Below are 23,499 nucleotides of genomic sequence, written 5' to 3'. Positions count from 1 at the left end.
AGTGAAATTAAAGAAAATCAATGCGGGGGAATTACAGAAAAAAGGTGTAAGATATTAAGTTCATTTAAAATGTTGAATGCCTTGATGTTGATCATAAGGTCTATATATATATATATATATATATATATATATATATATATATATATATATATATATATATATGAAATCAGAAAACATTGTTTATTAAAATTAGACAAGCTTTTATGTTTCACAGCTTTCACCTACGTCAGAAAACAAAAAATCTCTCTCTCTTTCTATATATATATATATATATATATATATATATATATATATATATATATATATATATATATATGTATGTATGTGTGTGTGTATATATATATATATAGAGAGAGAGAGAGAGAGAGAGAGACCTCTAACACTAGCTTACTCTATTCTTTTTCTATTCTATCTGTTTTCTTTTTCTTTATTATATTATTTAAAAGCCCTTGCTATGTGCCCTGTGTTAACCTAACTGAGACTTGTTATAGCACTTATATATCATTGCTCTTTTTGATTGCTTCCACTGTCCTCATTTGTAAGTCGCTTTGGATAAAAGCGTCTGCTAAATGAATAAATGTAAATCTAATATTAGGAAACAAATCTTTACAGTTGAAAATGCTTCAAAATATTGATCTATGCTCCCTCTTTACAAAACAGAAGTCAGGTTGCTTCTCATGAATGATGGCGCCTGAAATAAAAATGGTAGACATGGAAAATGTATGTTTTTTTAAGCAATATCACTTTTTAATCTTTATACGATCAGTCTTCCTTCCTCTTCAGCGATTTTCTACAACAGCGTCTCCAGCAAAGTGCACAGCATTTAAATGTTGCTAGAGTTACAATCAGCACAATAAAAAGCAGGAAGCCGATCACGTCTAGACTGTGGTACTGGAGCCAGTTCAGCTCATGAGCAGCAGGTCTCAGGTGTTCTGCGCCCTTGTGTCTCATAACAAACTCGGTCCAGTAGACTGCAAGGTCTAGGGGCTGCATGGGACGGTCGTTGTGTATGGCCGACAGCTTCTCCATTCGTTGTTTATAGCTGAAGAACACAGCAAAAGAAATGCGTTGGGATTATAAAAAAGAAAATATATGTATGATAGAGATGTTGAAAAAACATCAAACTCTCACCTGCCGTTGTTAATAACTGTGTTGAGAGCATCGACCAGTGTTTCTGCAGTGATGTCATGGATGTTGAGCACCACTCCCACCCCTCGAGATGCCATGCGGTGCACATTGTCACCCTGGTCACCAAACAGGGGAAGCATCACCATGGGAACTCCATGACAGATGCCCTCATAGATTCCATGCGTTCCACCATGAGTGATAAAGGCTTTTGCTTTGGAGTGACCTTTGGTAAATGACAAGAATTAAAGTAACTTTGCTTTTGAAAGGACTAATTGGCAGACGGATACAGCAGATTACGAAATGCAAACAATACAGGGGGGTCCTATATATATATTTTTTTTTTATTTAAACCTGGAAAAACATAAAAAAGTCCAAATAAATCGAATAAGTAAATAAGTTGCCTCATAATTAAAGAAAATGTGAAGTGTCTTTGTTTTAGGTATAGCAGGTATTTAAATAGAATTCTGCAAGATCTATGGATATTCTGACACCATTTCTTCACCCATTTATTTATTTAGCTGACCAGATTGCTCATTGGTCAAGCATCTGTGCCAATACAACCACAGTTAATAGGATTAGCTAACATTATGAGTCTAACAGGTTTCTGGCCTCCAGTCATTGCAATCATAACTGACAGGTCAGGCAAATTACAGACTTTACACAGTTTGTTAAACAAAAGCTGCGTCTGTGTTCTTGGTTTAATGATTCATGCTGTAGCTGGAATTTATGGTTGGCTGATCCTTAACTTGCTACCCAAGGGATAAACCAAGTGAATCCCTGGATTTAACAATAATAGATGTACTACCCCACGCTGGTCCTCACTGGTCCTAATCCTTCATTCTTTTGAACTGAATCTAACTGAAGTGGTCCCTTAACTACAAATAAATCCTATCCTTTTCCCTATATATTTATATTGAAGTATATATTTATACAATATGTGCAATTAAATAAATTATTTTATTCCATAGCACTTCAATTACGTTTCTAGATCTCTACTTATTATTTTTTTTTTTTGGCTGCATGAACAATTTTAACATTGGATATACAAAGCATTAAATTACCCAATTAAATGTCATACGGCATGAGAAAAGTAAGTTGTTCATTGCATACTTTCAAATTTAAAAAATAAAAATAAACCAGCACCCGGGTGGGTTATAAATGTTGCAAGGATTCAAATACCCAGTGAGGAAAACAAGTTTCCAGGAGCAATGAAATTCTTACTTTGCTGTCCACAATGAATATCAAGAATGTCAAGTGCAAAAATGTACACACGCATAGACAAGCTATACACACATACATACAATGTAAGAAACATAAAAATAAAAACTATGCTTCAGTGATAGGAATATAAACTATGAAAATAGAAATATAGACTATGTATATCTATATATGTGAGGATAGAGTAGGAAAACAAAATGTGAAAAATAACTTAGTACCAAAGGGGAAAAAACGAAAAAAGACCAGAGAAACTCACCGAGCAAGTCATTCTGTGGAAGCCACTTCATCACCTTGACATTTTCTGGGACATGATCTGGAATCTCACCTGTATACCGCCAAAGAACCTAGAAAAGGTGATATTCAGCAGACAGTTTTTTCAAGATTACTCCAGTTACAGTCCTATACTGAAGCTATACAAAGTTATTAAACAGAAGTTACCAGTTTAGACCACTAGATTTAACCACTAGAAGTACCATTTTGGTGCAATATTTCCATTGTATTATAAAACATACCAAAAGCCTCTACAATAATTTTCCCTCTGAACTGGCAGAGCTAACAAAAATAGTTTATCACATTTTGGCAAACAGAAAACATCCAAATACACTTTTCAGCACACACAATAACTTTAATGAGAACAAGCTGTTCCTGGACTTCCTCCCCAACTAGCTAAAGCTCTGAGTGCTTTAACATGCTTAACACTTTAACATGCTGACAAAAACAAGTGGGTAATGTGGACGCATAAACCCAACACTTTTCTGGGACGCTTAACAGAATGGGCTCAGGTCATGCACCACATGACCTCCACAATTTTTGCGCAGAAGATATAGCTCTAAAAGCCCGGGATTAGTGTAGTTCAGACAATTAGTTTACTCCCTGTTTGACAACTTAGTTTGCACCAGAATGACTTCATTTACAGCTTTTCTGCCAATTTCTAGTAGTTTCTAAAATGTATAGTCTTCCAACTTAAACTCTTTCGTACCCTCTGTGGAATCATACTGAAAGCCTCGAAGAAGATGGCAGCTTTCTCCTTTGGCATGGAGGAGACAAGAGAACCCAGACTGAACACCACAATACCATGCTCTCCAGAACCCTTGACGAACTCCTCCACCTCCTGCAAAAGAATAATTAGGCAAAGATAAATAATACCCTTGTGATGATAATTTAACATTCTAATCTATATATAATGTAAAGAATAAGCAAACATGTTTGCATTATGTACTGTACTCAAACAGCTTCATCAGCAAGGCTGAGGTTATCCCTTAATCAACACCAAATCATACCTTTTCATTTCACCGATGCCTTTCCTATAATATCTCTGTTTTGTACACATCATACAGTTACATAGTGTCTGGGGTTTTCTGAGCTCAGGACTCATTGTTGTGCCAACAAAAAGAGCCCCTGGCTCATATGAACCCCAAAACCCTGTAGCATTCTTGTTTTAGTCCTAAAGGAAGGAAGGGTAACTGAGAAAGAAAATAACACAGAGCGAAAGCAATGGAGGTGCCAAAGAATACAGTGAACACTGCGTTGCCTTAAGTTACCAATGCCCTAGAGACACGAGTCATATTACCACGGGTTATGTGTGTATGAGGGTAAAAATAATGCATGTTGAGACAAAGCACCAATGTCAAAAACTCAGAAATTTAGCCCATATTTCCAGAACTGACACTGAGCCCAAACCAACTTTTAAAAAACAGCCGTAGATAGTAACATATCCACCTTAAGTAATCACATTTTAGGACTAGTAGTCACTAATTGCTGAATGTTAAAAACTATGATTAACAATCAATTTATAAAAGGCAAAAATGTTAAAAGTTCATTGTAAAAGTGCATTTTGCAATTTGACCAAATTCAAAAGACAGATCCAAAAGGCACCTGTAGTTACTTACTGCAGAAAGTCTGCCACCCTTATGACAGTTGATGCCTCCAATGAAGACCATATTTGGCATGATAGGCCTGGGGTATTCAAACGTGAAATCATATCTAAACAACCAGAAAGCTCCGCGGCCGATGATCTCCTGGTATGTCACATCCACATTTAGGTATCTTGAAGCAAGTTCATCAAAACTGGCATACATTATTCGGCACAGTGCCAGCTCTACGCCACTCATGACGAAATTTTGAATGCGCTCTACAAAGGTCATTTTGTCAGTGCTACCAGACTGAAACCGAGGTACGTAAGATGGAGGAGAAGGACACTGTGAAGCCAATATGTCAAGGCCACAAGGCATGATACGAAGGAAGTAGACCGCAGGCAGACCAAGCGCGGTAGCAATAATAGGTCCACACGGCAGGAAGGGGTCTGTGAGCACCAAGTCAAAGTTCTCCTCCTTTAGCTTCTGCATCAAAGGTTTGTTGTAAAGCAGCGACTTGCATCCTTGCACCTGCGTTCCTGTGTAGTTCATCAGACGCTCCAATTGGATGATGATGTCCATCAGTGCAGGGCTACGCTTGAATGCCCCTTCCTGAAATCCTTTCAAGCTGGTGGACAGCTCCTCCTTGGAGATATTCACTGGGAAGGTCTCAGTGCGGAAGAGCTCTGAACTCTGGATTAAGATGTTGTTCTCAGGCACCAGAACCAGGAGGTTATGGCCTCTCTGGGCCAGTTCTGTTGCCAAAACCTTCATGCTGAGCCAGTGGCTGCCTTCAACAGGCATGACCAGCACCCGGCCTCCCTGCGCAGGCCTCAGCCAGGCACCCAACCAGAGCAGCAGCAACCCTGAACCCAGCCCCCACAGCCAGCCTTCCTTCAGCATAACTGGGTCTGCCTAAGAGACACAAACACTGAAAGAAAAGGAGAGGAGAAAACTCCTCCTCCAGGAAAAGGGGCTGTGTTTAAACGCTCTCATGTGTGACTGTGAAACGAGTGAAAAGAAGAACAAGAGGGTTCAACAGTTGTCCGTTTTTTTGGTTTGCAGATGTTAATCATGCGAAAAACATTTCCTGAAAAGGGAAGTAAGTGCTCTGCCAGCACAATGTTACACAGGATTCTATATTAAACAGCAACAAAAAAATTCAGGAAAAACAAAACAAAAAACAGCACTATTCATTACAGCCACAAATTGTATGCAAGAAAAAAAAAAAAGTAGCGTTTTACAAATCGGTGAACCTTATATTCTGTTACCAAATGCTGACATTATTCATTAGGATTACTTTAAACACTTAAATACAACATTTAAAGGAGAACCCTAGGTTGTACATATCCAAATACACATTTTTTTTGACAGGGATAAACATGGGTTTAGTATCTAGCGCCTGACATGCTCAGTGATTAATTTACAACCAGCTGTATAAACTCAAGACCGTAAGAATGAAGTATTGCAACTATTGTGATTTCGGCAGCACCTCCCCCGTTCTCCTCAAACCTAGCTTGCGTGAGAAGCTCGCGTGAGGAGCCTGCCACTCCTTTTCTTCCCATCTCCCAATGTTTAGGAGATAACCGGACCAACAATAGTCCCACATACTTTCTAATTTGCATTCCACAACACTGGTACCACTACCAACATAGTATATTTAGCCAGTAAAGGATATAATGGTTGTAAGAAAAGCAACAGGAGTGAGATTTACTATGGTCCTCTCATGGTCTCTTATTTCAGACTTCCATTTACTGTTTTTATTTAAACTCGATAATCAGGTATCAGTTTATTTTATTTCTTCAAACAGCACTAGTAACAGCAAAGTTCCTAAGTTAATCTGCAAATTATACTATTTCTATACTACAATGCATAAAAATAAAGGAATAAAGCTGTAATTTTTTGACCTGATCCATGTACTGGTGTAACATTTTTTCTGTACAATTGACACAAGCAACAACCTGATTTTTTCAACAAATTTGTATTTGCACACACAAATTCCAAGCACCTAATGTAGTGCCATACTTATCCAAAAAGATCCACTGACCCAGTCATGGCTGCTTGCAAACTCTTATAACACCAGGCTATTCTGTGGAAATTCAACACAACTGATTTTATTTCTTTTAAACTGGGACTGAAAATGAGAAATATATATGCATTTGCCTCCGTAAAGCCAGAGAACTGCTTCCAATTAGTACATAGTCCTACCTTTACTTATCAGCTATTCTGGGTAAAGGGCAATCTTGATTTAACCCATAGCCTACTATTAAAATATACTTTGTCACAGACATTGCCCATTTTGTTGTATTTACTGCTTTGTGTTTTCAGCCATGGCAAGTTTGATATCAATAGTCTGTGTGGCACACTGAAAAAAAAATATAGATGAACATAAATATAACAATTAATTACTTTGGTAGTCCAAAGTCCCACACCTCTTTTGGCTTCGTTTAACTGGCTGAGATCCTGGGAACTTTGTCACCATTTCCAGCCTCGGTTCACCACCAAAGTGTCTTTGAAAAATACACTAGTTTTAGCACACAATGTGACTCCCAAATGTTGTAACTATTGTACATTCTTACACTTTCCACTATAAGACATGTCTTGAGTAAGGCATGTTCCTGTGTCAACATTTTAATGGAACAACAGTCTTTTCAAACAAAGAAACAGATAAATAAAAGTTATAACCCTTATCCCTACTGCATACCCAAATCTCAATGGCGTACAAGCCTCTAAACCACTCCTAAAACTACCACTAACATTAACACCAAATTCTAAAATCTGACTAACAACAAATGTTGCTACAAAATAGGTTCACCCAAAATGACACTGGCAATGGATTACCTAAATAGAGTACATTTTGTCATTTGTTTCTGGCTGAGATCCAAGGACCTTTGTCACACTTTTCAGCCTGGGTTCACCTGCAGATAAATGGGATCCTGAGACTCACCACTTTACATTCTAAAACATTCGCTCATTTTTGTGAAGTAGCCTATACTTGCTACTCTGTGCCTTGAGTATCATGTAGTTAGTGTGAAGGTGATGCTAACCTTCGTCAGTGGGTTCCTTATTTCACAATTAATTCCTCCTATGAGCTGCATGTTGGGCATCAGAGGTTTGGGGAACTCCAAGCTGAAATCATACCGCATCAACCAGATAGCTCCAGTCTTCAGGATCTCAGTCAGGCTCACATCTCTCTGCAGGAAGTTGAAAATCACTTCCTCATAGGGCCAGAATACAAATTTACATATCAGTGGTTCCAGTATTTTCACAAAAAGGTTAAGTGCACGTTGACTAAAAGTCATGCGGTCTGAGTTTAGTGTATGGAAACGTGGGACATATGAAGGAGGGTCTGGACAGGCTGTGGCTACAGCGTCAATGCCACACGGCATTCCCCTTAACATGAACACTGCAGGTACAGATAGATTATACGCCAGTATGGCCCCCATTGGGAGGGCAGGATCAGTTAAAACAGCATCAAAATTTTGTTCTCTCAAAAACCCTATAAGCTCCTGGTTCTTGAACAGACTTTCGCTTGTAGAGACCATCATATTAAATATCTTGATGAAACTGGCAGCTGTCGAAGTCACACTCTTCAGAAGGGACTGCCTTGGGCTCATCACTACACGAACATGCTCGGTCAATATCTCATTGAGCAAATCCAGCTCATAGTTGACCGGAAATATCTTTGTGATGTAATGTTTGCCTGGACCCAAACGCATGCTGATCTCTGGAATCACCACAATCACTGTGTGTCCTCTACGTCCCATCTCTTCTGCCACAGCTTTCACCCCTGTCCAGTGACTTCCGTCCATGGGCACCACTAACAGCTTCCCAGTCCAACTGCTATTCCCGGATGGTCTCTGGTCCAGCAGTGCAGAACTGACTTTACTGATCATCAGACATAAAATTATTCCAAAGTGCATCTTTCTAGCCAAAAACACTGACGAAGTGTACCTTTAAACTCACTATGTACAGTTCAAATACCGGTACATTGACTGGTTGCTTTTGACACAGACAGCAAGTAGATTGCTTTTCATATTTTTAGTGGCTAGAGACAAAATGTGGGAGGGACTTTAAATTCTAAAAACAAAATCCATTAAAAAGCAAGCACAATAATTAATATATAAACAAATAAATGTCTTTGTAATATTTTACAGAGTTAGCCAGTTGCACACAGACTTTGCTGGCAAATGATTACAATATTGCCAGTGCAAACAGATCTTTATTATTGGAAGTGCTGAACATTGTGGATCCTTGAACTATGTTCAAAGGTGACAACAAAGGCTTTGCCAAAACATTCCCCACCCCTGCCATACAATGGTAGGATTTTTGATTTATAAACTCCAAAGAAAATATAACAATGATTTGACTGGTGAGAGATGTTTTATATAAACAGACTTTATGAAAATATAATGATTATAAAAGTATAATGTTTTGGGATATTTTTTCACACAATTTCTTGTAGTATTATTTAATGAGGATAGGAAAGAACAAATAATTTGATCTCGATGAAGCCTGTGTTAAGTGGGAGCTGGGGTGGATCCTGGCCACCCAGATGATTGTTTGTCTCACCCTGATCATTTGCATGAATGTATGAATGTAACTGAAAGGGTCTGTACCTACAGCTAAAATACAACAAAACAAGTGGTATTTCCTCTTTATTTCGAACAAAATATCCCAGACAACACACACATCTGCCAGATGTCTGTTAAACACTGCTTCATCTGGAAAGCATCTGCTGTGTACAAACATCTGATAAATATCTATAAGTTTTCAGTTTTACATACATTCTAAATCATAAACATATTAAAGACATCTAAATATCTGTTTGACATCAGCAAGGAAACGTCCTAGAGATTGGCTCCCACTGACTACTGGGAGCACTGGGAGTGGTGAATATGCTCAATTCTGACAAATTTACTTATATTGAGCAAATCATCTAAATTTGTCAATAGTCTCAGAGTATATACATTATAGGTTTATGTACTGCTGAACAATTAATACTGCACTTGTGAATTACAGTGCAACACAGTAGCTGGGACTGTATTTATTCTGTGCATTTTTTCAGTATATCTGAATGATTTTTCTGATTTATTTATATAACAAAGGGCAGGAAGATTTAAAACTCTTACCTTTACGAAAAATGGGAATCCTTGAAAACCAACTTCTTACTGTGTCCATAAGAAAAAAAAAAATGAAATACCAAAAATCATTAATAAATCAGCCTCGTCCTTAATCTGCTCATCCAGAATTAACCCTGCTGCTGCTCTTTGACATCTAGTTTATGCACCACCCAGAAGGCCTCCAGGAACTGATTAAAATCAATGCTGCCATCTTTGTTAAAGTCTATGCTTCGAGACATGTCATCTATCGTTTGGTCATTCACAGCCACCCCCAAATGAGAACTGAACAGCTTCCAAGTCTGCTGAAACTCCTCGGTGGAGATCTGACCTATGTGTGAAGGTGGAGAGGTGGGTTGTGATCAGCATAAGATATCCAGCATTAATCTCAGTGAACAATCAGGGAATCAGTGACACTAACCTGAGTGATCCTTATCTAGGATGTTAAATAGTATCTCTAGGTCAGTTCTATACCTATAAAGAGTCTCAGCCAAATTTGGTGTTACCTAAAAACAACAAAAATATAAAAGCCAAAGTGAAAAATATCTGTGAAATCTGGGCAGTATGACCATTTTTCATTTTGGCTGTTTTACAGTGTTCATTACTTCTCATATATATAGTCATTAATTCACTTGATTAAAGTAAAATGTAATGTTAACATGATATAGAATTACTCATACTGTGATATAAGAATTTGGTTATACTGCCCTCCCTTACAGAACATAAACACAGATTAAGATAGTGACCGGAGGGATGGGCTCTCCAGGGCTGATGTCCTCAAAGCAGGATTCATACTCTACGTTGCCATCTGCACCAACACGGGCCAGGCGTGGGCGCAGGGTTCTCCATGGCAGATCCAACCGAAAAACAGACTCCACCACCTGTGCCCACTCGCTAGTGGAGATGCGACCTGCAAGTGAAGGAGAGAAGAACAATTATAGTTTAACCTCCCAATTATAAATTACCTGCATAATATAATATAATATAAATTTGTAGTCAGTTAGATTATTTTTTTGTTTTTAAGAAATTAATACATTTATTCAGCAAGAATGCTTGATAGAGGGATATTAAAGACATTTCAAAAGATTTATATTTCAAATAAATGCTGTTCTTTATAACTTTGTATTCATCAAAGAATCATGAAAAATGGATTCCAGAAAAAAAAATAATAATAATTTAGCAGCACAACTGTTTTCAACATAGATAAGCATATGTGAATACTTTCTAAAGATCATGTGATACTTAACAGCTGCTAGTAACGCGAGAGTACCTCTGATGGAATGTGAGTTTTCTGGTGCTCCGACTGACTTGATACTGGAAGAAGCATGGAACCAATTCAGGCCCGAGTTTGACATATGCCCCACGGTTACTGCCCACTTCGTAGTAGTTCGATGCGAGGAAAATAGTGATAACCTTAAATAAAAAATGAACAACTCCTGAAATAATGCTGGTATCAAAGATGTACTGTACAGACCCTTAAAATCATAACTGAACTGTTGTGCTCTTTCGTTCTTTAGCTTTATTATCTTTGTCCTCAACCTGCAAGTGTTCTTATAAAAACAGACTTTACTGCAGCTTTACAGGACTGTAAGAGACCTCTGAATTTACTTTTATAAGAAAAGCTCAACCGTGTGGATCAAGGCTCCTGTTTTAACCTGTCCGTTGTGGCAGAGCTCATAGCCCTCCTGTTTACATTCATGTGATCTGATGAGCAGACAGAGGCCATGGTTCTGCAGCAGCGCCTGCGTCACGTCTGGCCCAAAGTAACAGCCTCCACCGCGAAAAGAATTCGGACTGCAGCCATTTTGATTTTTAGGGTCACTCCAGAGAATATCAACAACCTGTATCAGACAAATTCTGACAATCTGAAAAAACATAATTGAAAAGCATCATCTTATACTTTTCCATCATTGTTCCAGTCATCTTCGAATGTTAGGGAACTACTAAATGATTCAAAAAAAGTTTTATAGAGACCAGTGCTATAATTATTAACTAAATCATAAACTAAAGCTAAGTCAAAGGCTGAAAGAGGTATAAAGAAAGCAAAACGCTTCAGGCCAGAAGTGTATTTTATACCTGAGTATATCTAGAAGATTCTATATTGACTCTTGAAATAAACGTTGATTGATTCTTTCGAAGCACAAAGCCCAAAGTGCCATGCTCTTTTATAATTCATAAACATTTGTTCAGTAGGTTGGTTGGTGCAAAATTCTCACATGTCCTGCAATAAAGTGAGTCATACTTTGTACTCGAGGTTTAGGCCAAATGGATTTCAAAGGCAGAACGGTTCCACTTTTAAGATAAAAGCTATTTGTCACACACTGTCACCGACAAAACACAGTGGGAACAGTTTCAACTCACTTGCTGCCATTCCAGTTCTTCTCTGGGGGGCTCAGGGGGCTCTAGGGAGACGAAGGAGTCCAGGAAGGGCACTTGGAGCACATCAGTGGGGCTCAGAAGACTGGGTGAAGGAGGAGGTCTGCAGCTTTGTCTGCTGAAACTGTATGTGTGAACGTTGAGATGATCAACGCTGCGTTTAGGCAACCTGAGAGCAGACTTCACCTGAAAAGCAGACTTACATGTGAGGTACAGGCCTTTTTTTTTTACATAAACCTACTTACTACATTGCTACTTACCTAAACAAACAAACAAACATGAACTATAGATTTAAAATGAAACTATTTTATGCAAGGAAGCCTCTAAATTAAAGACCTGCTTTACGTCTCACAACTGTGCTTCAGAAAATAAATAAATATATAAACAAATGGAAGTGAATTATAGGTTTAAATGGAAAGAAAGACTATGATCCATCCGAAAGTAAATAAAAAACCTACTTTATGCATTTCAACAGTGCTCAGAAAGTCCAGATCAGTTTTGTCCAATATGCCACTGTGAACAATAAGCACTTTGTTGTTAATGACAGTTGTAAGAAGTAGCAGGCTGAACACATCCTGAAGAAGCTGTAGGATTTCCCTGCCATGATGAGTCTATAAAGAGAGCGGAAGATGTTAATGTCCAGTAGGTGGCGGTGACATCTAATATTCGGCAGTAAATCTCACAAGTTCGTTTTGGGTTTAACTTTTATTACACTCTTTAAACAAGCAAATATGGGTTGCAAGTAATTTAGAGAGTTTTAAGGTTTTAAGTCTTTTTTCAGCTGCTTTAAAGATTGAAAAAAATGAAAAACTTTTAACAAGTCTACATTTAACGTACCTATAATCAAAACATTATTACACACACAAAAGAAAAGCACAAATAAAAATATACCTTATACTTCTGCATGACTTCTCTTGTGAATCCATATATCCAAGAACATATAAAGCTTGCGCACTAACAATATAAATTATATTTTTAATTCAGTTTGAAAAAAGAAAATACTTTGAGGACATCCTACTCATGGCATACCATGACTAGAAAATATTTTTTGACTACCAGATTGCAGAGACCATGGAAAAACTTTTTTATTGCCTTATTAAAATCCATGCCTTCATTAAAAGGACGTAGAAATGGATGATCTAGCATGTTACCTGAGGTTCATGATGTGGTCCTCATGGTTGCCTCTGTTCAGATACATGTGGTAGGTGTAGAGCAGCAGGAAGGCAAACAAAATGATGATAATCTCTGTCGATTTTTTTCCCTCAATCCACAAAGTCTCCATTGAATATTTAGGGGTTCTCCGCGGAGGGAAGACCATTCTGGGAATGAAGGCAATACATCTTGAATGTAATAAGTCACAAGTAATGCCCAAGTGGCTTTCATGAACTCATTATCTGGCTCTTCTTAGGTACATTACTGCAGCACAAATATGCTAAAATGTAATTACTAGAAATAATATTACAAATCTAAACAATCAATCTACTTTTACCTTGTAAAATATAAGCAGTAAGCCATCAAGTCTACCATGCAGATAGCCTGTGAAAGAGAAAGTTGGCATATAAATGCTGTTTATCATTCCAGGAATCAAAAATCAATTGCTTGAATCTGATGAAAATATGCAAAATATAAACACTTTAAATGGTACAACACAACTCTTTTAGAGTATTCCAAGATGGGAATTCAGTTATTCATACATGCTTTTCTCTACTAATTGAATCTGGCTGTGAGGAGCCCATTGAGGTACAGTGAAGTGCTTTATGAAATGCAAAATAAATAAGCACTCAGTCATTCATGCTGCCATCACTAGCTTTCCATGCAAGCTATCAAAAATAATTCACATATCTCAAATGAACTACTGCAAAGAATCGGAGGTGGATTAAATAGTATAAAGTGTGTGTAGATGACCATTTTAGTTTTTCATAAAATATATGTTATCTCTTTGGCATAGGAAGTCGATAGGTATATGATGTTTGGCATCTGCTTAAAGAACTTCTTTGTTTCATATAGTAGCTGCAGCACATATTTGCCATGAAGAGACTGAAAATGAGAAGCAGTTATACATTTATGTCACTGGATTTTTATGTTTGCATTTTCTAAAGTACATTTCAGTAGAATTGTAGAATGGCTAGAAATCGAGCATCGCGTTAGTTCAGTCAGGCCACGTTAGTCATGCTTGCATCAGCCGACAGTCAGCTGTTCCTGACGTGTACCAATCCAGTCTTGACACCTATCACCTGCGGTCTATTTAAATTCCTATTCTTCAGTTTTTATAAAAATATAATAAGATTTTCAAATTAAGTTTATGTTATAAATGCAGCCTTGGTGAGCGCATTTTAAAAATCTTACCAACCTCAAAGTTTATTGAGGCATTATTGTAGCAAAATTTGAAGGCCAATTAAAGTCTGCTAGACAGATAAGTAATGTACAAGATGAATTTAGTTTTTGTCAGAGTTTTTACAGTCAATTAGTTTTATAGTGTTGTACCTGCTCCTGTTTAAAGGCGCTGAGCAGGGCATTGTTATCAGTCACGCTCAGCAGGAATGAGAGACGAGGACCACTGTACGATTCTGGCACGACAATCAGCTCGTACTTCAACTGCCTGACCTCCTCAGTTAAAGGGTCAACCACAGAGTCCAGGAGGTGAGAGATCAAGTCTGGGGGAAAGAGAGCTTGGCTTCTGTCATGACTACTGTATGTGGTTAGAATAAAAGAAGAATCACATTAAAGAAGTGTGACATTCAACTTGATTATCTTGGTATGAATCTGTGTAACAACAAAGCAATGATAAAAAAAAAAAAAGTATGGTTCAAGGATGATGGAGCATGGAACGGAAAATGCATCATCTATGAAATTACAGCCTTTTAGATAGAATCCTCAGAATCAGTCATAGAAGTCCAACCAGCATTTTAAAATCATGAAAAAACTCAAATAAATCACCAGCTATAACCCAAAGCGTAACAATTTCCCATATATAGTCATAAAAATGTATAACTTTTCTCTCCATCAACACGTTTTGTGATAACTATTGCATAATTTGCATTTTGCATTGCAATTTGCATAACGTCTGGCCCTGCACAGGGATTTCATTGTCATTCTTGAAAATTTTTTTTTTTTTCTCTGTGTTTTCCAAACATTTATCCAGAGAGAGTTTAATTTCAGCAACAGATGTTTGTATTAAGGAGAAAATGCAGAACAGTTTTTTCTTGCCTTGATTTAGCCAATATCTACTGGACATCATTCCCTGCTTCCTTAGATTGCTACTGATAAACAAGCATTATTAAGCTCCTTTTGGAGTGCTACTATCTTGCAAAACGTCAAAGGTATTTACATTTTTGTATTCAGTGATGCTGTGGCAGAGTTGTCTGTTAAGAATGTGAGTTCATAAATTAGACTGGTAAATGCCAATAATCAGGCAATAATATTCAAGCACATTTTGAGGAAAATCTGCTCAGTTGCTTTGGAAAACAACTGAAAATGTAACCCTATGTAGTTTTTACTACTGATTTTCTAAAACATTAGAAGAACATTCAATGCACAGTTGCTATCTGGCTTTTCCTATTGCATTCTCTGTGATCTCATTTGAGATTCTGTTATTCTGTTTGACTAAAGATGGGACTAATTGTCTTCTGTAATCCTGCACTTTGGACAGCTGCCTGTGGAGGCTGGCTGCTGCATTTCTGGCTCTCTCTGCACTACCAGCACTCAACATGGGATCTCCCAAGGTTGCTAAGCAACTGTGTCTCCATATAGCGCTTTTTGGAATCACTGAAAGGAAAGGTGTGAAACACTCCAGCGGGAGATCGTTTGATGCAAAATCACATGATCTAGGGGCTTTATAAAAGGTGAGCTGAGGGCAGCCAAATTCAGATGATAATGAAATAAAAATCAATAAAATCACCATGATATTTGGGATCTACTTTATCTGTTCAGCTGATCAATAACAAATGGGACCATTTTAAACAATTGTTATTTTGGTGATTCAATTTGGCAATGCAAATATTAACACACTTTACCTTTTAAAGAAGCCTTTGTATTTTTGAATGTGACATTTATTACCTGGTCCATTCCTAGCGTGTGAAGTTGTCCAACAGGAAACTGAAGAAACTGGAAAGCTATAAAAATGAAAAAGATGCAAACTTTTCATTGTGTTAAAATGAACCAGTTATACTGTAGAAAATCTGAATTTTCATATCATTACGTGTTTAAGGTGAGATATTTGTTTGAAGTTTTTTTTCTATGTGTGGACTGGCCATGTTAATCAAGGGGATTTTATACATGTAGCTGGTCCTGTTCCCTTTCATACTCAATGGACTGAAAGATGTTCCACGTACAACGTCTTCTCATGTCCAGTCGAGCAACATAGCGTCTGTACCAACGCTGGATCAGTATGGCAGCTTTTATAGCTATGTTAAGAACACACAAAGAATGCAAGTGGCTGATGTTAACAGTATCCTTGAAGTCATATTTCTGTAACCACCAAGACAAAAACCAATTGGGAAGAGAAATGCAGGCAATACCAAATATCCATACTTCCCTACTTAGTATACAAAAAGCAGTAATACATCTTTTCAGAGTGTACAACCATTGGCACAGTGGTATCCCATGAGGCAAAGGAAGCTGCTAGATAAAAAAAATAAAAAAATATAAAATAACAATAATAATAAATAAAAAATACAAATTGAACATCTCTTTTAAGTGTAGTGTAAATGCTTTGGTATAAAGAAGGTTGCTCCTTATGGTTAAATTATACTTGTTTAACAACACCTGAGTGAATTAGAACATACGAGTCAAAAGATGCCAACATAGTAAATGTAGAATTTCTGGGAAATATCTACACATATGCAGAGAAAGTAAACATGAAAGATAAAAAAAAAAAAAACATTTCATTTTAGGACAGTACCGCAGCAACCCTTCAAAGATGCCCTGTTGCTACAGCTGATTCCCATTTGTCTCATCGGATTCACGTTACCATGTTAACATCATGCTTTAATGCACACACAGCTTTCGGCACAGGCACACTTGCGTCTTATCCAGAATACTTGAGTGCAAAGATACACCTTGTCTCAGGAGGTCAATATCACAGGTGCTAATTAAAGATGTGCTAAGAGCAGAAAGAACACAATTCAGACATCAGAGACAAAGGCTTTGCTCAAGAGTACACATCCATACAGAAATGATAAGCTGTGTTCGAGAAGGATGGGAGAATTGCTCATCCATTTAATTAATTCTAACAGAGAAATCACACCCATTGGTCTACTGCAAAAATATATGGTAAACCATCTAGTTTGTACTTTCAAAAAGATGTAAACAAATCTACATTGTGCACATGCAATTGTGCTTTCATGCCAACTAGTACTTCTCTATAGCCACAAATGGGAGTGATGACAGATGCTGAAGAAAGTGCCTTACTGTGTGGAAGGTGATTAAATTAAATTGAATAAATCAAATAACACATTTGAGGTGGAAAAAAAAAACAGAAAAAGATTCAATGCAATGCAAGCTAAAAAAATCTCCTTGAAACCAGGGTTGTTGAAAATGGTATAGAAGAAAGAGGTTAAATATTGAAAATCCCATTAAAGTATCAGGGATGAAGAATCAATATTGACCTGTTTCTGAAGAGCGTGTTTGCTTCTCAACTGTAATGGATGAGCCACATCCCATGATGGTGCTGCTTGCTTCATGAATATTTGTAATTCTTGGGGTTCTCTTCTTCGTTTAGAACCAACCTTAAATGTTTGTGCAAAGAAATAACAGAATAATTGTCCCTAAAATAGCTCAAACTCCAGACATCAGTACCAATAGTGCAACCACATATTCAGGACAGAGGGTAACATAGTTTCATAAAAATACATTTGAACACCAATCTGAATATTGTAAAGATGCATCCTCATGGTTATTGTTGCCACTATTAATAAAACAGACCTAATATTTAAGTGCTATTTTGATATTCATATTGAAGTGAAATGGCATTAGAAAAAATAAATACTGCTTGAAATTAATAAAGCATCACAATAATGTTCCTCTGTAGAAAAAAGCAACAAAAGATGCTTACTGCAGATCATGCTGGACTTTAATCTGTGTCCTAAAGAGCCTTTGAAAAGGCCCTTTTAACAAGGATCGAGCTCTGGAAGGGGACACAGTGAGATATGAAAACTGTCACCTTCACAGGGTTAGAATTATATTATTATTATTATTATTATTATTATTATTATTATTATTATTATTATTATTATTATTATTATTATTATTATGTGTCTTTATAGTTTAAATATGTTGCCCCAAATGCTTATAATTTTTAAGTAACATGAATCTCTTTAAGAGGCATTAAAACATTATTGACACATGCTTTATTCCTTAACAACAAAAATAATATATATAAAAATATTATGAAAAACGCTTTGTGTCTTCATCAGTCATGATTATAGCTTGATAGCATGATTCACATTTATTGAGGGCAACTTTCATTATCTTGCATTTGTGAATAAAATATTTTACAAGCAAAATAATTAGGTTGCAAAGAAAGTAAATTTGCCTCTCTAAAGTGAAAATTCCAGACAAAACATCTTTAAAGTAAATATCAAAGTCATTCTGAATGAAGTTGACAATGAACTGGCAAATGTCTTGCCAGTGTTTTATTGTATATATGCCAAAAAAAAGATGCAAGTCTCTGGATGCAAGTCACAGAAAGTGGAGTTCAAATGTATGCATAATTTGAATTTAAGTGTAGTCTATTATTCATGGTCTTGTAGTATAGACTTGAAAAGACTAGACTACAAGAACTTTACAAACTGCAAGCAATCATCCAAGAAACTAAACAAGGGGTTTGAAGTGTTTTTAAACTAGGCAAGTGCAAATGTCAGTTTAAGCAGTGGGCTTACACCCCTTTTTGACTGAATCCAATAGGCCTATTAAATATACCAATAAGTCACAAGCCAGCATACAGAAAATAAACTCTCAACATTATAGGCATTTATTTCAACAATTATTTACAGATTCATCTAAATACATACATTTAAAAAAAGTCTGTTAAAAAGACTCAAGCACCTGGATTTCTGCGTCGTCTCATCTGATCCCTCCAGAATCTCCCCCCTGAGACGGTTCTGTGACGGCTGAAACAGGAGAGATGCGCGGCCTCTGACCCCAGTCTTAATTTGAAATTCAATTTAAATGTAGTATTAGCAAATGTTTTTTATTTTTTTCCATTTATTCATTTTATTGGATCAACCTGTGCATGTACATTGATACACTGTGGGCCTCTACCACATGCTCCCCCTACTGATATATATAGTTTTATTTTATTATCTAGTCTAGTCTAGTATCCATCTAGTATTCATATTCCATATTAACCTTTTGGAATTTTGTTAAAATGGTGAATCCAACTTGAGAGTGGACAGATTATACAACATACAAGATACAGAGAGCCACTTTATTAAAAGGCATTGTTTCTCAGGTAAGCAACAAACACAATTAAACAATGTACGCTGATGATACATTCGAAAAGGAATTGGTCATAACTGTGGGAATGGAACAGATCACCATCACAAACCACATAAGAACACACAATAATACAAAACCCCATGAGATATCACAGATAAGCAAACCTCTGGCTCAGCCATATTACAGTGGCTTAAACTTGCAATGGATGCCCTCCCTTATGCTGGTTTTGACAAAGAAACACATTTTTGGTTTATAAAATGAATGAAATATACATGACTTTATATGCAAAAAGAAAAGGAAAACATATTAAACACAAATGTAACTAAAACACATTGTAATGATAATTTCTTCCTTGAATATACCAGAAAATAATAATAAATTAATCGAGTGCAGTGATTGCGCAGTGATATTCACTTTCGGCATGTTGTGATACAATAAATGGGATGCAAAAGGAAATAGTTGAGTATGGCTTTGCTGACATGTTCCAGATCAGGTGCATTTGTTCATGCAAAGAAGCAGCTCCATGCGGATGGCGATGCGGGTGTGCCAGCCGAGAGGGAGGATACGGATGTAACGTGCTACGATAGGTGGACGCAGAAGGTTCTGGACTGTGGAAGAGCGGTCAGAGTTTCCATAGAACATCTGAGGGAGAAAAAAAAAAGGAAATGCTGAAAACAATTAAACCCCATATTTATGTAATCCTTTCTTTAATGCTTATTATTCCAGGATGGGGTGTTTGTCATCTTACCCTGTTGTTTCCAGTTTGGTCCTTGTAGTAGATCCAGTTGAGTTTCTCACTGGTGCGGTACTGCACAGTGTACTTGGTAACCCACTCATCAGAGTCACAGCGGCCCTGGGTCAGGATACCAGAAACCACTTTGACCTCCTTCAGGTCAATCTGAAGCCACTGGTTGGTATCCTGGAATTTGGACAACCAGGCACACCTTGGACAAGAGAGAGAGAGATAATGCACAAAACAGTCATAAGTAGCACAGGTATATTTGTAGCAATAGCCAACAATACATTGTATGGATCAAAATTATCATGATTTTTCAGTTTATTCCAAAAAACATAAGTAAAGATCATGTTCCATGAAGACATTTAGAAAATTTTCTACAATAAATATATCAGAACTTAATTTTTTATTAGAAATATGCATTGCTAAGAGCTTCATTTAGACAAGTTTAAAGGCGATCTTGGCCAAATAATATCCTATCCTTACAAATCATATATCAGTTGAAAGCTTATTTATTCAGCTTTCATATGATGAATACATCTCATTATCAGAAAATTGACCCGTTTGACTGGTTTTGTTGCTCCATACACTGTCACATATGCAAATTATTGCAGTCTCTTTAAAATTGAAATACTGTACCTGAAACAGTTTATCAAGATTGTTTCAATAATGCTCTGTTCAAAAGTTTGGGGTCTGTAAGATTTCTTAAATATTTTTGAAAGAAGTCTTATGTTCCATTTGAAAGAAGTCTTATGCTTATTAAATATTTTGAAATATCATTCATTCAAAATCATTTCCTTTTTTATTTTAATACATTTTAAAGTGAAATTTGTTTTGGCAAAGCCATAAATCCAGTCTTCATTGTCCAATGACCCTTCAAATATCTTTCTGATATGCTGATTTGGTGCATTTCCTCTTATTATTAATATTGAAAATGGTTGTGTTGCTTAATATGTTTTTTTATTTATTTTTTTATTATTATTATTTTTTAGGATTTTTGATTAATATGTCCATTTAATGCATCTTTTAATCAATTTAACTCATCCTTGCTGAATAAAGGTATTCATTTATTTTTTACATTTTGAAAGCTGTGACCTCTGTTCCTGCAGCCACCATACTAATACATAATTCAGAGAACTCACCCAAATCCTTGGTTGTTGAGCCTTGCTTTGCTTGGAATCCAGGAGGAGAACCAGCCTGTGTACTGGTCTTCATTAGAGCAGCTGAACTGATCTGAGGTCACAGATCCTTCCTCAAAACCCATGGGCTTATGGTAGGGACACTCTGGATAGTAAATTGAGAATGTGGCTAAAATGTATCTTTACACATACCGTAATTGGAAGTAAAAACATAAATGCATCTAATGTCAGTTTCTATGTCATAAATGCATGCCAACCAGGCTTTCTGAATCTACAGGCAGCTCCAAATAACAAAAATCTATGGACAGGCCCATTCAACAAAAGCCTGCAGGATGTCAGACATGTCTGACACGAGGCTTAATGAAACATTTGTCACACAATCAGGGAGCTTTCCTTGTCGTGCTGTGTTAAAGAGAAATTGACAAAGCGTTAATCTGGCAGCTCTCTAATTCCGTGCTTCCACTCTTCTGCTCGTGACTTTACAATCCCAAAAGCTTTAGTTCCCCATAGTGAAAGATCAACATCCATTAAGACTTGAGCTTGACAGATGGTCACGTTCCACACTTAAGCTCCAGTCCTACATCAATGTTTTTACATAACAGTCTCTCTTTTCAAGGATTTAAGATGTTCTTTGTGACATACATCCACTTCCAGTTTTGATTCGGATGAAACCAAGGGAAAATAAATGCATTCAGAAGTCATGAATTCTAAACTGAATTTCTCTTTTTCAGAGTGCGCCTTTAAATATCTCTCCAAAAGCCAACACTTAAATGTTGATAACTAAACCGTAACTTCCATTGCATGGTCGAAAATACAATGGAAGTCAAAGGGAATCAAAACTCTTTGGTTACCAAGGTTCTTCCATAAAAGAAAGCAAGACATACAGGTTTGGAACAACATGATAATTTACAGAATTTACATTTTGGTAAACAATCACTTTTACTGTTCAATGGTTTGATTAACAGGACCTAATCTTGTTTTGGAAAATCTCAGCATTTTAACATTATGGGATTATGAATGAGCATCCGGTCCATCTCCGATTTTTGCTCCATTTAATCACATTCTAACACATTAGTCTTGGAGGACTCTGAACACAAGTTGCTCTCTTTTAATGGAGCATGTCTGCCCTGTGGTGGTGTGGCAGTGGGATGCGATGATGGTGCACATGGCCCAGTTGAAACTCTAACCAAATGATTAATGACTTTCTGCACCACTACAGGCGAAGGTTTGTCCAGCAGCAAGATCATTTGCACGTCCTGCCTTCTGTTTTCAGAGGGCACCAGCTAGTGCTAACTAATCCATTCATCTCAATTCCCAAAGAGTGCAAAGCCCCATTAAAAAGTCCAGACAAAACAAACATAAAGGATTTCAGGGGTATTTGATTCACAATTCACCTTCAGGCAGTAAAAACAGTCCTATCTAGATAACTTGAAGGAAACTAACTCATTACATATTTAACCCGTTTTGAACCACTTCTTCATGATGAAGCCTATCCAAACCAGGACAAAGCCTACAAAGCACTCACACTTAGGTTACAATTAGTGCTTATTACCTTTTAAAAGAAGAACGTAATGTGATTCTTTGAATGCATTTTCCGTCCATATTTATTACAGTTCCTTTCTGTTTTTTTACCTGGCATGCAGTCCATCTCCTGGCCCCTTGATGAAGAGCCTTTGGAAAGCAAATCGCTAGAGGAATCACAGTCACACTTGCAGGTTTTCCCGGCCCATGTGTCATTGCCCTCACCATCCTAAGCACATATTAACGTTGTCATCAATTCTTATCTTTTAATTGTCTCTGATATTAATATTAAATGTGTTTAATTACCTCTTGCGCTTGCAACCCAATAAAACCTGGACAAAATGTGGAAGAGTAAAAAAAGGAACATTCCATTAGGTTATAAATAAAATTGTAATACAGGTGAAATACGTTTTATTAACATTTAACATTCACACTCATCTTTATTTAGTTAGTTAAGTAATAGTATTTTTTCATTGTTCTTTGTCTTAAATATGATTCCACTAGTTTTTTTTTTTTTTAATTCATAATTAATTTCTTCTAATTTAGTGAAAATGATTCAACTCAACAACACATACCTTCAGACAGCAGCAGGACGGCTAACAGAAACGCGTTCTGCAGTCTGTACTCCATGATGTTTATTTTTCAAGTGGTGGACCACCGCACTGATATTAAAGGTGCTGGATTACTGTAATCCACAGAGCCCTAATGGCCTTATCTAATGCCCTTCATCTCAAAGCTCCTCCCTTTACTGCTGAACGCTTGAAATTGTTCACATCCCAGTCCGACCCTTGTCTGTTAAAAAAAAGAAGAAATAGCCAAATGATCCCAGATTATGAAGAAGAAAGATCAGCTTCTGTGACCCAGTTAATGGTTCAATGCTTGCAATTAACTCAATTCAACTTCTAATTTCATTATGTGCAGGTCTTCGTTCATTTTTTTTTTTCATTAATAATGTAAAATACATAGGTTTC

At 36.8% G+C, this 23,499-nt stretch overlaps 2 protein-coding genes and 2 pseudogenes across 2 annotated transcripts; all 4 read right to left on the bottom strand.

The window, feature by feature from the left end:
• Positions 1-721: 721 nt before the first annotated feature.
• Positions 722-5,183, bottom strand: LOC113055297 (UDP-glucuronosyltransferase-like). The gene is made up of 5 exons (XM_026221484.1): positions 4,236-5,183; positions 3,326-3,457; positions 2,603-2,690; positions 1,132-1,351; positions 722-1,042 (listed from the first exon to the last, which is right to left on the bottom strand). Exons 1-5 carry the CDS (start codon positions 5,100-5,102, stop codon positions 763-765), a joined length of 1,587 nt encoding a protein of 528 aa, XP_026077269.1. The 5' UTR covers positions 5,103-5,183; the 3' UTR covers positions 722-762.
• A 110-nt stretch (positions 5,184-5,293) lies between these two features.
• On the bottom strand, positions 5,294-8,237 carry LOC113055298 (UDP-glucuronosyltransferase 1-6 pseudogene; annotated as a pseudogene).
• Positions 8,238-9,340: 1,103 nt separating this feature from the next.
• Positions 9,341-17,356, bottom strand: LOC113055643 (serine/threonine-protein phosphatase with EF-hands 2-like; annotated as a pseudogene).
• Positions 17,357-19,100: 1,744 nt separating this feature from the next.
• Positions 19,101-23,196, bottom strand: LOC113055703 (retinoschisin-like). Its single transcript, XM_026222095.1, has 6 exons — positions 23,104-23,196; positions 22,835-22,860; positions 22,640-22,757; positions 21,011-21,152; positions 19,881-20,076; positions 19,101-19,774 (listed from the first exon to the last, which is right to left on the bottom strand). The coding sequence occupies exons 1-6, from the start codon at positions 23,156-23,158 to the stop codon at positions 19,622-19,624; spliced, it is 690 nt and encodes a 229-aa protein (XP_026077880.1). The 5' UTR covers positions 23,159-23,196; the 3' UTR covers positions 19,101-19,621.
• Between the last annotated feature and the right edge of the window lie 303 nt (positions 23,197-23,499).

The sequence above is a fragment of the Carassius auratus genome, chromosome 36 (genome assembly GCF_003368295.1).
Source record: "Carassius auratus strain Wakin chromosome 36, ASM336829v1, whole genome shotgun sequence".
Classification (NCBI taxonomy): Eukaryota; Metazoa; Chordata; class Actinopteri; order Cypriniformes; family Cyprinidae; genus Carassius; species Carassius auratus.
Note: the sequence above shows the minus strand (reverse complement) of the source record. Positions and strands in the feature narration are given on the sequence as shown.

Excerpts from the sequence above, each read along its gene's own strand:
- LOC113055297 (XM_026221484.1), bottom strand. The coding sequence starts at position 5,102 with ATGCTGAAGGAAGGCTGGCTGTGGGGGCTGGGTTCAGGGTTGCTGCTG. Across the intron at positions 2,691-3,325 it reads TCAGTATGATTCCACAGAGG|GTTCTTTGGCGGTATACAGG; the intron begins GTACGAAAGAGT and ends CACCTTTTCTAG. Across the intron at positions 1,352-2,602 it reads TCCACAGAATGACTTGCTCG|GTCACTCCAAAGCAAAAGCC; the intron begins GTGAGTTTCTCT and ends CATTTACCAAAG.
- LOC113055703 (XM_026222095.1), bottom strand. The coding sequence starts at position 23,158 with ATGGAGTACAGACTGCAGAACGCGTTTCTGTTAGCCGTCCTGCTGCTG. Across the intron at positions 20,077-21,010 it reads CTCAACAACCAAGGATTTGG|GTGTGCCTGGTTGTCCAAAT; the intron begins GTGAGTTCTCTG and ends CTCTTGTCCAAG. Across the intron at positions 19,775-19,880 it reads ACCAAACTGGAAACAACAGG|ATGTTCTATGGAAACTCTGA; the intron begins GTAAGATGACAA and ends TTTCTCCCTCAG.